Source organism: Hypanus sabinus, chromosome 4, assembly GCF_030144855.1.
Source record: "Hypanus sabinus isolate sHypSab1 chromosome 4, sHypSab1.hap1, whole genome shotgun sequence".
NCBI lineage: Eukaryota > Metazoa > Chordata > Chondrichthyes > Myliobatiformes > Dasyatidae > Hypanus > Hypanus sabinus.
This window is the reverse complement of record NC_082709.1, coordinates 15,462,531-15,477,570: the sequence shown is the minus strand read 5'-3', so window position 1 is coordinate 15,477,570 and position 15,040 is coordinate 15,462,531. Positions and strand designations below refer to the sequence as shown.

At 39.9% G+C, this 15,040-nt stretch overlaps 1 protein-coding gene across 1 annotated transcript in view; it reads left to right on the top strand.

Annotated features, from left to right (window-relative positions):
* psmd14 (proteasome 26S subunit, non-ATPase 14) overlaps positions 1–15,040 on the top strand; it is a 100,242-nt gene that overhangs the window by 75,750 nt on the left and 9,452 nt on the right. The window contains exons 9-10 of the mRNA XM_059966462.1: positions 12,980–13,105; positions 13,252–13,314. Coding sequence (XP_059822445.1) covers positions 12,980–13,105; positions 13,252–13,314 — 189 coding nt within the window. The remainder of the gene's footprint in view (positions 1–12,979; positions 13,106–13,251; positions 13,315–15,040) is intronic.

The window sequence follows — 15,040 nt, the reverse complement described above, 5'->3', positions numbered from 1 at the left end:
AACATCTGACCTTTCACCCTTAACCCATGACTTCTACTTGTAGTCTCAGCAGGCTCAATGGAAAAAGCCTGCTTGCATTTGTCCTGTCTATATCCCTCATAATGTTGTATGCCTTTATCAAATTTCCCTTCATTCTTCTATGCTCTAGGGAATAAAATTGTAACCTTTTCAATCTTTCCCTATAATTCAAGTCCTGGCAACATCCTTGTTAGTTTTCGCTGCACTGTTTCGATCTTATTGACATCTTTCCAGTAGGTAGGTGACCAAAACTGCACACAACACAGTACTCCTAATTGGGCCTTACAACTTCAACATAACATCCCAACTTCTGTACTCAGTACTTTGATTGATGAAGGCCAACACGTCAAAAGCTTTCTTTACCACTCTTATCTACCTGTGATGCCACTTCAAAAGAATTATGGATTTGTATTCATGAGGTTCTTCTGTTCTACCACAGTCCTAAGTGTCCTGTGCAATCTCACTGGGCAAGTCCTATCCTAGCTTGTCCTCTCAAAGTGCAGCAACCTTACACTTATCTGCATTAAATTCCAACTGCTATTCTTCAGTCCAGTTTTCCATTTGGTCCAGTGCTCACTGCAAGCTTTGATAGCATTCATCGGTGTTTATTGCACCCTCTGTCTTGGTGTCATATGCACATTTACTGATACAGTATAATTCATTATCCTCCAGATCATTGATATAGAAGACAAACAACAATTGACCCAGAATTTATCACTGTGGCACATCACTAGTCACAGGTCTCTAGTCAGAGAGGCAACCGTCTACGATCCCTCTCTGGCTTCTCCCATAAGGCCAATTTCTAATCTAATTTACTACCTCATCTTGAATGCAAATGACTGAACCTTCTTGACCAACCTCCCGTACAGGACCTCGTCAAATGCCTTGCTAAAGTCAATGTGGACAACATCCACTGCCTTGCCTTCGTAAACTTCCCTGGTAACTTTCTCGATAAACTCTTATTAGATTGGTTAGACAGCACCTACTGTGCACAAAGCCATGTTGACGATCCCTAATCAGTCCCTATCTAACCAAATACTTATCTATCCGGTCCCTTAGAATACTTCCCAGTAACTTATCCAGCACTGATGTCAGGCTCATTGTCCTGTCTTATTCTTCTAGAGTCTTGCTTAAACAGTGGAACAACATTAGCTATCATCCAATCCTCCAGCATCTCACCTGGGGCTAAGGATGTTTTTAAGTATCTCTGCTTGGGCCCCTGAAGTTTCTGCACTAGCCTCCCACAGGGTCCAGTGGAACACTTTGTCAGGCCCTGGGAATTTATCCTCCCGAATTTGCCTTAGGACAGCAAACACTTCCTCTGTAATGTATATACGGTCTGTTATCTCACTGCTGCTTTGCCTTACTCCTATAGACACTAATGTCCATCTCTGGAGAAAATACAGATGGGAAAAAAATCTATTTAAGACTTCCTCCATCACTTTCAGCTCATTGCATAGATGACCAGTCAGATCTTCCAGAGGATTAATTTTGTTACTTGCTATCCTTTTGTTCTTAATATATCTGTAGAAGCCCTTTGGATTCACCTTTGCCTCATGCTTTATTTTCACCCTCCTGATTTCCTCCCTCAGTGCTCTTCTGTGTTTTTTATACTTAAGTTCCTGCCTGTCTATAACTGCAATGCACTTCATTCTTGTTCTTAACCAGGGACTCAATATTTCTCAAAAACTAAGGTTCCTTAAACATTTTATCCGTGTCTTTTATTCTGACAGGACATAAAAACTCAGTACTCTAAAAATTTCACTTTTGAATGCCTCCCACTTACCAAGTGCACCTTTGCCAGAAGACAACCTGTCCCAATCCACATTTGCCAGTTCCTTTCTGATACCATGAAAATTGGCCTTTCTCCAATTTAGAATCGCAACCCAAGGACCAGATTTATACTTCTCCATAATTATCTTGAAACTAATGACATTATGATCACTAAAGTGTTACCCTGCGAAAACTTGTCACCTAGCCTGTCTCATGCCTTAATAGTAGATCTAGTATCGCACTCTATTTACTGATTTCCAGAATACATTTGGCAAACTGTTTCCCACCCAGCCTTTTTAAAGTATGAGAGTCCCAATCAATACTTAAAATCATCTATTATCACAGCATTATGTTTCTTGCATCAGTGCACAATCTCTCTACAAATTTGCTGTTCTAAATCCCACATATTGTTCAGTGGTCTATAACATAATTCAGTTCTTAGTATTCTCAAGAGGGAGGGTGAGGAGCCGGATGTCACGGTCCATGTAGGGACCAATGACATGGGTAGGAAGAGTGAGGAGGTCCTAAAAGGTGAGTTTAGGGAGCTAGGTGCCAAGTTAAAGGACAGGACCTCCAGGATAGCAATCTCAGGATTGCTACCAGTGCCACATGCAGGTGGGTTTAGAAATAGTAAGATAGTGCAGATCAACACGTGGCTGAAGACATGGTGCAGGTGAGAGGGCTTCAGATTTATAGATAATTCGGCAGTTTTCCAGGGAACGTGGGACCTGTTCCAGTAGGATGGTTTGCATCTGAACTGGAGGGGACAAATATTATCCCCTCTGAACTGGACGGGACGACCCACCAGGGACAAGTTGCAGTGGTTGCGTCTCTGGCACCGAGACTGGACCCTCAGCTCAGAAGGGAAGGAGGGAAAAGCGGAGAGCAGTTGTGATAGGGGATTCGATAGGAGGAGGGAGGGCTTCAGATTTATAGATAATTGGGAAGGTGGGACCTGTTCCGGCAGGACGGTTTACATCTGAACTGGAGGGGGACAAATATTCTTGCAGGTAGGTTTGCTAGAGAGGCTCCAGTGGATTTAAATTAGATATGAGGGGGGAGGGGAACCAGAGTGTAGGAACAGATGTATGGAAGAAGGAAGAAAAAGAAGATAGTAAAGTTCTTTGTACTGTTAGAGTTAAACAGAGAGAGGAGGTGGAGAATTTCTTAAATGCATTTATTTTAATGCTAGGAGCATTGTAAGAAAGGTGGATGAGCTTAGAGCATGGATTGATACCTGGAAATATGATGTTGTAGCTATTAGCGAAATATGGTTGCAGGAGGGGTGTAATTGGCAACTAAATATTTCTGGATTTCGTTGCTTCAGCTGTGATAGAATCGGAGGGACAAGAGGGGGAGGTTTGGCGTTGCTTGTCAGAGAAAATATTACAGCGGTGCTCTGGCAGGATAGATTAGAGGGCTCGTCTAGGGAGACTATTTGGGTGGAATTGAGGAATGGGAAAGGTGTAGTAACACTTACAGGGATGTATTATAGACCGCCTAATGGGGAGCGAGAATTGGAGGAGCAAATTTGCAAGGAGATAGCAGATATTTGTGGTAAGCACAGGGTTGCAATATCTACAATAAATATAGGCAGCATGGAGTAAATGAGGTGCTCGAGGAATATAAAGAATGTAAGAAGAATCTTAAGAAAGAAATTAGAAAAACTAAAAGAAGATTCGAGGTTGCTTTGGCAAGTAAGGTGAAAGTAAGTCCAAAGGTTTTCTGCAGTTATATTAATAGCAAAAGGATAGTGAGGGATAAAATTGGTCCCTTAGAGAATCAGAGTGGACAGCTATGTGTGGAGCCAAAAGAGATGGAGAAATATTGAACAATTTCTTTTCTTCGGTATTCACTAAGGAGAAGGATATTGAATTGTGTAGGGTAAGGGAAACAAGTAGGGAAGTTATGGAAACTATGATGATTAAAGAGGAGGAAGTACTGGTGCTTTTAAGGAATATTAAAGTGGATAAATCTCTGGGTCCTGACAGGATATTCCCTAGGACCTTGAGGGAAGTTAGTGTAGAAATAGCAGGGGCTCTGACAGAAATATTTCAAACGTCATTAGAAACGGAGATGGTGCCAGAGGATTGGCGTATTGCTCATGTGGTTCCATTGTTTAAAAAAGGGTTCTAAGAGCAAACCTAGCAATTATAGGCCTGTAAGTTTGACGTCAGTGGTGGGTAAATTAATGGAAAGTATTCTTAAAGATCGTATATATAATTATCTGGATAGACAGGGTCTGATTAGGAACAGTCAACATGGATTTGTGCATGGAAGGTCATGTTTGACAAACCTTATTGAATTTTTTGAAGAGGTTACGAGGAAAATTGACAAGGGTAAAGCAATGGATGTTGTCTATATGGACTTCAGTAAGGCCTTTGACAAGGTTCTGTATGGAAGGTTAGTTAGGAAGTTTCAGTCGTTAGGTGTTAATATTGAAGTAGTAAAATGGATTCAACCGTGGCTGGATGGGAAATGCCAGAGTGTAGTGGTGGATAACTGTTTGTCTGGTTAGAGGCCGGTGACTAGTGGTGTGCCTCAGGGATCTGTACTTGGTCCAATGTTGTTTGTCATATACATTAATGATCTGGATGATGGGGTGGTAAATTGGTTTAGTAAGTATGCAGATAATACTAAGGTAGGTAGCATTGTGGATAATGGAAGTAGGTTTTCAAAGTTTGCAGAGAGATTTAGGCCAGTTAGAAGAGTGAGCTGAGCGATGGCAGATGGAGTTTAATGCTGATAAGTGTGAGGTGCTACATTTTGGTAGGAATAATCCAAATAGGACATACATGGTAAATGGTAGGGCATTGAAGAATGCAGTAGAACAGAGTGACCTAGGAATAATGGTGCATAGTTCCCTGAAGATGGAATCTCATGTGGATAGGGTGGTGAAGAAAGCTTTTGGTATGTTGGCCTTTATAAATCAGAGCATTGAGTATAGAAGTTGGGATGTAGTGTTGAAATTTGTACAAGGCATTGGTAAGGCCAAATTTGGAGTATTGTGTACAGTTCTGGTCACCGAATTATAGGAAAGATGTCAACAAAATAGAGAGAGTACAGAGAAGATTTACTAGCATGTTATTTGGGTTTCAGCACCTAAGTTACAGGGAAAGATTGAACAAGTTAGGTCTTTATTCTTTGGAGCCTAGAAATTTGAGGGAGGTCTTGATAGGGGTGTTTAAAATTATGAGGGGGATAGATAGAGTTGACGTGGATAGACTTTTTCCATTGAGTGTAGGGGAGATTCAAACAAGAGGACATGACATGAGTTGAGACTTATTGGGCAAAAGTTTAAGGGTAACACGAGGGGGGAATTTCTTTACTCAGAGAGTGGCAGCTGTGTGGAATGAGCTTCCAGTAGAAGTGGTAGAGGCAGGTATTGTCATTTAAAGTAAAATTGGATAGGTATATGGACAAGAAAGGCATGGAGGGTTATGGGCTGAGTGCAGGTCAGTGGAATTAGGTGAGAGTAAGCGTTCGGCACGGACTAGAAGGGCCAAGATGGCCTGTTTCCGTGCTGTAATTATATTAATGTATATTAAATATATAATTCTATTAATGTAGTCCTCCCTTTCTTATTCCTCAGATTTACCCATACAGCCTCAGTAGATGAACTCTCCAGTCTGTATCCTGTTCTACCTGTGCAGTAAGAAAGAAAGAAAATTTAAATAAAAAACCTACCTACGGCCTCTGCCTCTCCTTGCCAATGCCTATGAAACCCGTTTTTACAGGGCATCTCTGGAGATGCAGGTTGTCAGCCCCTGGCTTACAAGCCAATGGACTCGGTGTTGAGAAAACCACTTTTCTCGAATTCCATACATCTAAGGTCAATATGACTTGGGTCCCACCAGACCGGGAGAGCCGGGATGTTTCAACTACCTGCACCACAATCTGAGTGAATACTGTGTAAACATTCCCCACTTGCAATTACCCACCAGAAATAACAGTACAGTGCATGCAATTATAAAGAAAGTATATTTGGGAATTTCAGCTTTATCGAACAGTTAGTAGGAAAGGAAAAAGTGAAGAAAATAGAAAGGGCCCGTTACAGTTAACACAGTCCTAATATGCACATAGGTTGGAGCTAATCTTGAAGTTGTCTTCAGCTCACGTCCTGGACCCACGGTCTGCATGAAAGCACACACCACCTTCCAAATATTTTTCAAAGTACATCTCAAACAAATGGGCTCCTCCACAGGTGTATTGGTGCTCTTTCTTGAAGCCTTTCCTCTGCACAAAGCACCTTGTGCAACGGGGACTTTATCCTCAGCCATCTTCCCCCAGACTTCTCCCAGCTCCCACCAAAAAGACATTGACTCACACCAGTGTCTGTCACAAAAACCCCTCTGCTCAGCATTCTCTAGAACCTTCTTCCAATTCTACCATCCTGTCTGGATGACACTGCATTCCTAAGCATGAACATCACAACCCCTTATCTTTAGCTGAAAACCAAACATGCTGAAAGCAGAACAGGCAGCTCTTACAGAACTGCTAAAATGAAATACCTACAGCATTACAGTAAAAATCTTAACCAGGGCGTTGCACCTATATGAGCCAAATCCTGAACTCCCCCACTGTAGCACTGACCCACTCACCCAACGGCCGCTCCCACTATCTTAATTGTTTGATAGGAAATTAAATAACCAGTGAAGAAAGGGTCATTAACTGAAATAACATAAGATCCCTGTGCATGTGTATTTTGAATCATTGTACCTTTTTTGAGTATGAGATTACTTATGCAATTTTGTAATGATTCCATGCCCTCAAGTCAGTAAGCAATAGAATGGAATGATGTGAGAATATCTTAATCATATTTTGGATAATGTAGTCTGCCGGTCTCTCAAAGGCCACATTGGAACCAATCCAGCTGGAGCGTTAACTTACTCTCCTGTTCCCAAGAACGTATCCTTCTCGGGGATATTGATTAGACAACCAGAAAGAAATGGCTATTTGCTCAGTAGAGCTTAATACTTTTGTGCCATGCATTGGGGGCAACATAACAATTATGCAACAGAAGGATTGCCTCTTCTCTTGTGATCACAGCACTGATGTAGAAACAGATGGAGCATTGGTCCTCTATGCTTAGCCAGGAGTGATACAGACTGTGCCTTCCTGCAATACTTACGATGATTGCATCCTCCAAATCTTCATTAACAGTGTAACATTCAACATGATTGTCGATGCCTTCAAATTCTAAATAGTTCCTAACTTATTGAAGGAATGAAATCATTTCAATTTTACTCCAGCCCATTTTTGGCATCGCCAAGCCTGAATGCTTGAAACTGCAGTGAGCAAAACAGTTGTGAATTGTCTACTGCTTATTTCTTGTCAACTATCAGTGACAAAAATCAGTGCTTTTTAAGCAGAAGCACATGCAACTGATGTTATTTAAAAAATGTTCCCTCCAAGTTCGGTGTTGTATCAAACTGCCATGGAGTTTGCATGTACGATGCTAGTTAGAAACTGTTTGGCAACAGTCTCCTACCCCAATTAGGTGGCACTGTGTCCCAAATAAGTGAAGGTAATCCCACCTATTTTCTTGATAAGTTTTTGTTCTTTAAGAGTTGGCCCAAATAAGTAGCTAGCCTGATTAACTGATGGCTTAATTAACTGGAATCCACTGTAGTTGAATAAATACCCAAAAGGACAAAGTTTGAGGAATGAGAGAAATGTAGTTTGTATGATTGGAATGATGGTGGCTGCTTTGATATTAGTAATTTCACAGTTTATTAAATACTTTAAAAATTTTGGACCACTTATCCCACTCAATTCCCCCATTTTTCCTAATCCATTCTATTAATTCATTCATTCATTCCTGTACAGCTCCAGAAAGTTCTGAAATGTAATATCGAGTCCATTTTGTACAGTTAGACCTTCGTGTTTTGAACCTATTGATAGATATCTAAATAAAAATGGAAGATAAAATATTTTCAGAGCTATGAGAAATAGAGTAAGAGTCCATAAAGAATAATTGACTGAATTGCCTTCTTTTGAATTTGTTGCTCTTTGTTTCCTTAAGATCATGGAAAATTCTTATAATATTTTTACTTTTAAATTCTTAAATTTTTTTGCATTCGTTTTTGGAAAAATAGTCAATCTTCTGAAAGCTCTGTGCTTGTGGAAAGAGATGTTTTGAAGATTCAGCCTCATTCTGCTTTAAAATACAGTGGCAAGAAAAAGTTTGTTAACCCTTTGCAATTACAGCTGGCCCTCCTTATCCGTGGGTTCCGCATGCACAGATTCAATCAACTGCGGATTGGGAAAACCCGGAAGTTCTCTTTCCAGCACTTGTTGTTTGAGCATGTACAGACTATTTTTTCTTGTCATTATTCCCTAAACAATACAGTTTAACAACTATTTACATAACATTTACGTTGTATTAGGTATTATAAATAATCTAGAAATGATTTAAAAGTACAGGTAGTCCCTGGATTATGAACAAGTTCCGTTCCTGAGTCCGACTTTAAGTTGGATTTGAAGTCGGAACAGGTACATCCAGTATTAGTTAGCGAGAGTTAGTCAAACGTTTTTCTTGGTATATATTTTACATTTCTATGCATATAAAACACTTAAGAAATATATGTATTTCAATAATTAAAGCACTGCGTTGTTTTGTAATAATTGTAGCTTTCATCAGGGCAGTGCCTTTCACATGCTCCATTAAAATTGTTCTGATCGTTAACCGACTATAGCCTAACACTTTTCCAATGATCGATGGCGTTTCACCTCTTTCCGATCACTTTATTACTTCCACCTTATTTTCAATCGTGATTGTGATTATTTTTGAGAACAGAAACACTACAGATTCAGAGCTGTGCTGGGTCCTAAAGACCACCGCACTGAGATGGGTTAAGTAAAGTCCGGGGTTCCGCTGGGACCTAAAGACCCGCACAGTGACAGGTTAAATAAGGGACTTGAGCATCCGTGGGCAGTCTCGGAACCAATCCCCCGCGGATAAGGAGAGCCGACTGTACCTGGTTTTCAGCATTAATGCTCATAAAATGTGGTCTGATCTTCATCAAAGTCACAATAACAGACAAATACAATCTGCCTAAATGAATAACACAAGTAATTGTACTTTTCATGTCTTTATTGAACACATTGTTTAATCATTCCAGTCCAGTCTGGAAAAGGGTATGTGAACCTCTGTATTTAAGAACTGGTAGAACCTTCTTTAACAGTAATAACCCCACCAAACATTTCCTGTAGCTGCGGATTAGACATGCATAACGACAAAGAGGAATTTTAGACCATTGCTCCACACAAAACTGTTCCTGTTCATCAGTATTTCTGGGATTCCTTGCATGATCAGCCCTCTTCATGTCATCCTACAGCACCTCAATTAGGTTAAAGCCTGGACTCTGACCTGCCTATTCCAAAACACAGATTTTCTTCTTTTTTAACCGTTCTGTTATTGATTTACTCTTGTGTTTTAGATCATTGTCTTGTTGCATCATCCAACCTCTGTTAACCTTCAGGTGAAGGACTCATACCCTGACATTCTCCTGTAAAATATACTGATACAATTTTGAATTTACTGTTTCCTCAACGATTGCAAGCTATCCAGGCCCTGAGACAGCAAAGCAGCCCCAAACCATGATGCTCTTTCCACCATGCTTCACAGTTGGAATGAGGTTTTGGTATTGGTGTGCTGTGCCCCTTTTCCTCCAAACATAGCAGTGTGCATTTCTGCCAAAAAGTTCAACTTTTGTCTCATCTGTCCACAGAACCTCATCCCACAAGCATTGTGGAACATCCAAGTGGTCTTTCGCAAACTTGATGTGCAGCAATGTTTTTCTTTTTGGGGAGCAGTAGGTTCCTCTGTGGTGTTCTTCCATGAACACCATTCTTGTTCAGTATTTTACTTATAGTAGGCACATGAACAGAGATTTTAGCAAATAGTAGAGATTCCTGTTGCCCTTGGGTTCTTTTCACCTCCTTCAGCATTGCACATTGTGATCTTTGCAGAACACCCACTGCTAGGGAGAGTAGCAACAGAAATTAATTTCCTCCAGTTGTAGACTGTGGACTGATGGACACTCAGGTCTCTAGAAATACTTTTGTAGCATATTCCACCTTCATGCATCTCTACAGTTTTTCTTCTCAGGTCATCAGGTGATCATGCTGATGATCACTGGCCACCACTGATAATAGTCATACAAATTACATTGCTCTCAGTGACTTTCTGATGATAATCAGAAAGTTGTTTTGATCGAGGCATGGTGCACTTGAACACATTTTTCTGAGAAGATCAGGCTCTGTCAGTAACCTGACCTTGTGTGTCCTTTTTTATAGGGCAGGGCACCTTTACAACCCACATTTCCAATCTCATCTCATTGATTGGAACATCTAACTCCAAATAGTTTTTGTAGAAGGCATTACCCCAGAGGTTCACTTACTTTTTTTGAACTTGGACTGTATTATTTAAATGTACTCAGTATTGACGAGAAGAACAACAGTAATTCGTGTGATGTTTGTTTAGATAGATCGTGTTTGTCTATCACTGTGACTTAGATGAAGATCAGACCATATTTCATGAGTAATTAATGCAGAAAACCAGGTAATTGCAAATGGTTCAGAAACTTTTAACTATATACGTTCTATTTTCATATGATTGCATTAATATTTATGAAAAACAAGCGATATAAATACAGCTGTATCCCAATTTACAAATACTTTGTCATTAGGTGAAATTTGAGATGGGTGCAGAAGAGAAAGCTGAAGCATTTGCGAGCATCTTTAGCCAGGAAGTGCCGAGTAGATGATCCATCTTGGTCTCCTCCAGTGATCATCAGCATGATAGATGCCAGTCCTCAGCCAATTCTCTTTGCTCCATATGATATCAAGAAACAGCTGAAGGCTTTGGAAACAGCAAAGGCTTATTATTGAACGATATTCTGGCAATAGTACTGAAGACTTGAGCTCCAGGGCTTGCTGTGCCCTTGTCCAAGCTATTCCACAGCAGCTCCAACTCTGGCATCTACCGGAGAATGAAAAAAACAATCCACTAGACGCAGGACAAATCCAGTTACTATCCCATTAGTCTGCTCTTTATCATCAGCATAGTAATGAAAAGGATAACCAATAGTGCCATCAAGTGACGAGTGCTTAGCAATGGCTTTTGCCAAAGTCACAGAATTGAGGAAGCCTTCTGCTGGTTGGAAACAAACCTAGTACATAAATGAAGATGGTTGTGGGTCAATCATCTCTGGCACTGGATGTTTCTGTAAGAGTTCCTCAAAGTAGTGTCCCAGACCCAACCATCTCCAATTGATTCATCAGCGATCTTCCTTCAGTTATAAGGTCAGATGTTTGCTGATGACTGCACAATTTCCAGCAGTATTTGCAACTCAACACTTGCAAAGCAACAAGACCTGGACAGTATCCAGGCTGGACTGATGGATGGCAAGAAATATTTTTGCTATACAAATACTGGGCAGTGACAAGTGTAAGTTCAACTGTTAGCTGCTGATGTTCAGTGGTATTACAATCATTGAATCCATCAATTGCATTACCACCATTCTTAGTATCTTGGGGCTCACCTTTGACCATAAATTGCACAGGAGTAGCCACTTACACAGTGTAGCCCCGTGAAGGTCAAAGGCTAGGAATCCTGCATCAAGTAACTCATCTTTTAATTCCCCAAAGCCTGTCCACCATCTATAAAGTTCAAGTTAGGAGTGTGATGGATGATTGCAGCTTTAGCATTCAAGAACTATACAGACAGAGCAGCCAGCTGGATAGACATCACATCCACAACCATTTATTTACTCACTCCACCACTAATGCAAAGTCACAACAGTAGCACCAATCCCAGTATATAGACATTGGTTAAATGCAGGAGGGGAGGTTGGCTGATATTTGGCCTGCAGTTAACATGAGGGTGCACCCTCCCACCCTCATTAACCTCGTACAAAGTAAGCAGCATGATTAACCTCATGAAAGAATGGAAACTAATTTCAGTGGAGTAATATAAACCATTCCATCTTGACCAACATTTAACCCAAGATGACTTTTTATATACTTCTGTTTTCTGAGTGATCTTTACATTTAATAATGTTGAGGTGCAGTACAGAAACAATGTCCTAAAATGCAAAACTGTTAAACATAACAAATCACCATGTGTCTAATATAAGACAGATATTTGTAGCCCTTTGAAAAGTAATGATGAACAAATGGAGAGGGAAATGTGAAGGAAAAAAAATCATCAGTTGCAGTGTGGGTTCAGTTTTTCGCTGAGAGCAGGAAGAGTGGTACTCAGCTGGCCAGACAGAAAACTGGGGAGATCTCTGCTGTACATCTGCTTTTTGCTACTTTAAAATTACTGATAACTATGTTTTGCCTGTATTGAATATATTGTACATGCAAATAAGACCAACATACAAAATAGACAACAACCAACCAAAAATAAAGTAATTCTTCTGACTAGTCAACAGAGCCCATTTTACAGTTTTAGAATTGTTAAACTGAAGAATTGCTCCTGACTGTTCCATATATTCCTTCTCTGCACACAATGGCCCTTCCCAAGGATGCATGTACTTCCTTCCCTATCTAACTACGTGTGCTGTCCCTCCCATCCACTGCTTGTTCTGTTCTTCTCCCCCTCCTTTCCCTGCCTGCAGGTAACCACAGCCTTTGCCCTACCCCAACAAATGCATGGCCTCCATTGTGCCCTCCCATTGCTTACCAGCACCCCACTTCCATCCCACTGGCTTCCACTCTTCCAACCCCACATGCAACTGTCCAGTCTCTTGCAGATTGCCTACTTGCTCCCTCCCTCCTGCCCTCACTAACCTCCCCCAACTCCTTACAATTTTTTTTCATGGCTGGGTTTCCATTGCCCTTAGAGACAATTGATAAGGAAGGTTTCTGATTGCAGAATGTGGGCTGTTCAATACAGGCTTTTCTACACAGTGATTTAGTGTTTAGTTTTGATGGTTAAAAGTAATGGTGTGTAAAGTACACCATATTCTTGATTATGATCAAAGGAATTCAATTGCCTGGCACACTATAACAATCTTGTTTTGCACAACTGTATACAGAATTTGTGTTTAGGAGCACATGGGATCATTGAATTATTTAACATTTCCAGGGGCAGTTTTTAAAAAAATTTATTCATGCTGGAATTTTCTTTACTGCTGTTCGATAAACAGGTTACCTTTGCTTTTATTCATCACTGCAGATGTTGTTGAACTTGCATAAAAAAAGTTGGATGGAAGGACTGACACTTCAGGACTACAGTGAGCATTGTAAACTTAATGAAACTGTTGTGAAAGAAATGCTAGAATTGGCAAAGAACTACAATAAGGTAAAGGAAGAAATCCTACACTGCTCTGTAGAATAAATATATTGTACATCAGAAATACTTCCTCTTCTATTTCTGAACTTTACAGTAATTTTTTTAAAGGATGTTTTGAGATAAACTATGTACACTTAAATATTTTTCTCTGACAGGCTGTGGAAGAAGAGGATAAAATGACTCCTGAACAACTAGCAATTAAAAATGTTGGAAAACAAGTGAGTATGGACTATCTGAATGATAATTTCACATAATCAGCTTAATCATACACAATTTGATGTTTAGGGTGAATTGTATTTAAATACAGCCCCTTAACCTTTAAAATGTTGGATGAAAATTGTATGAACTTCCATACAGAACAACGAATAATGTACATTTATGTAGAACATCTTGCACGTCTTCTAGAACACCATATAACAATTACAGCATGGGAGCAGGGCATTTCGGCCCTTCTAGTCCGTGCCAAACGCTTACTCTCACACACACAAAGCATTTTTATTGAATGAAGTATTGTGTATATTTTACATACAACAAATTGCCGTAAAGTGCAAGGTGATAATGGCTAGATATTCTGTTAATGGAATGTTTCTTTAGGGATAAAAGTTATCTAGGACTCGGGACAACTCCCCAATTCTTTGATAGTGTCGTGAGATCTTCTAAGTCCACGTGACAGTGCAGATGGGCCTTTGGTGTAACAGTACAATATTCTTTCTCAGTTAAGCATCAGCCTAGACTTTTTTGCTCAAGTTTCTGGATTGTGATTTGAGCAGGAAATTTCCTGAAAGGCATGCTTCCAACCATCACCTTTATTACTACAGATGTTAAATCTTCTTTGACATTGATCTTATGTATAATGGAATTTGATCTATGTTGGTAATGTTTAGCCTCAAATTAAGCTCATAACACCTACGAGAGTTGGTGTGACAAGATGATGTACCAGTACATCATAACTTGATATATTTTATGAGAACTTCCTTCAACCACATTGTCTGAAATACTCTCTGAGACAGAGAATTTTATTCTGTACTAAAGTTTTCTAAGAATGCTTCTAACTACCTTGTCTTGCATTTTAGTTGAGTAAACTTCATTATTGACATTAACAATGGAAAGATAGCCCGTGCATTTTCATGCTATCAGTACCCTTAATGATTTGAATCAAAACTTTTGTTTCATCTTCATGTTGTTCTTTGCTGTTGTGAAAGTTATCATTTTACTGCAGATCTTTTCAAGTAAATGTAGATGCTCATTCTGAGCAATCTGCCATTCTATTATAGTGTTTTACATATGGTTTAATTACTTTTTAAATTTTATAAATAATGACTTCTCTCATCCTTCGTCTTCATTTTCAAGTCCAGAATGCTTGTCCTTTTTTAGTAGGCTTTACAGTTTGACATCTTTCAGTACTGTTCCATTTAGACCATGGGTTCCCAATCTGGGGTCCACAGTCCCCTCAATTAATGGTAAGGCTCCACTGCATAAAATAAGATTAGGAACCCCTAATTTGGACTATTTTCCCCAAATTATGCGCAATTTGAAGTTTTCCTAATTCTGATGATCATGGAGTATAGACCACAGAAACTGATCTTTTGGCTATCGTGTCTGTGCTGACCATTGGCACTTTGTCTGTAGCATTCTATGTCTTGGCAATTTAAGTGTTTGTCTAGATACTTAATAAGTGTGAGAAAACCAACTTGCATCACTGCACTTCAGGTTCCATCCACCCTCTAGGACAGGGGATTCTAACCTTTTTTTTTGCTATAGATGCTTACCATTAACTGAGGGGTCCTTGGACCCTAGGTTGGAAGCCCCTGTTCTAGGTGGAAAAAAATCTTCCTCTCTCCTTGCCCTAAATCTTTGCCCTCTAGTTTACAACACCTGTGTTATGCATTAAAAAAAATCCTGCTATCTACCCTCTCTATGCCCCTCCTCTTCCCCTGCTCCAAG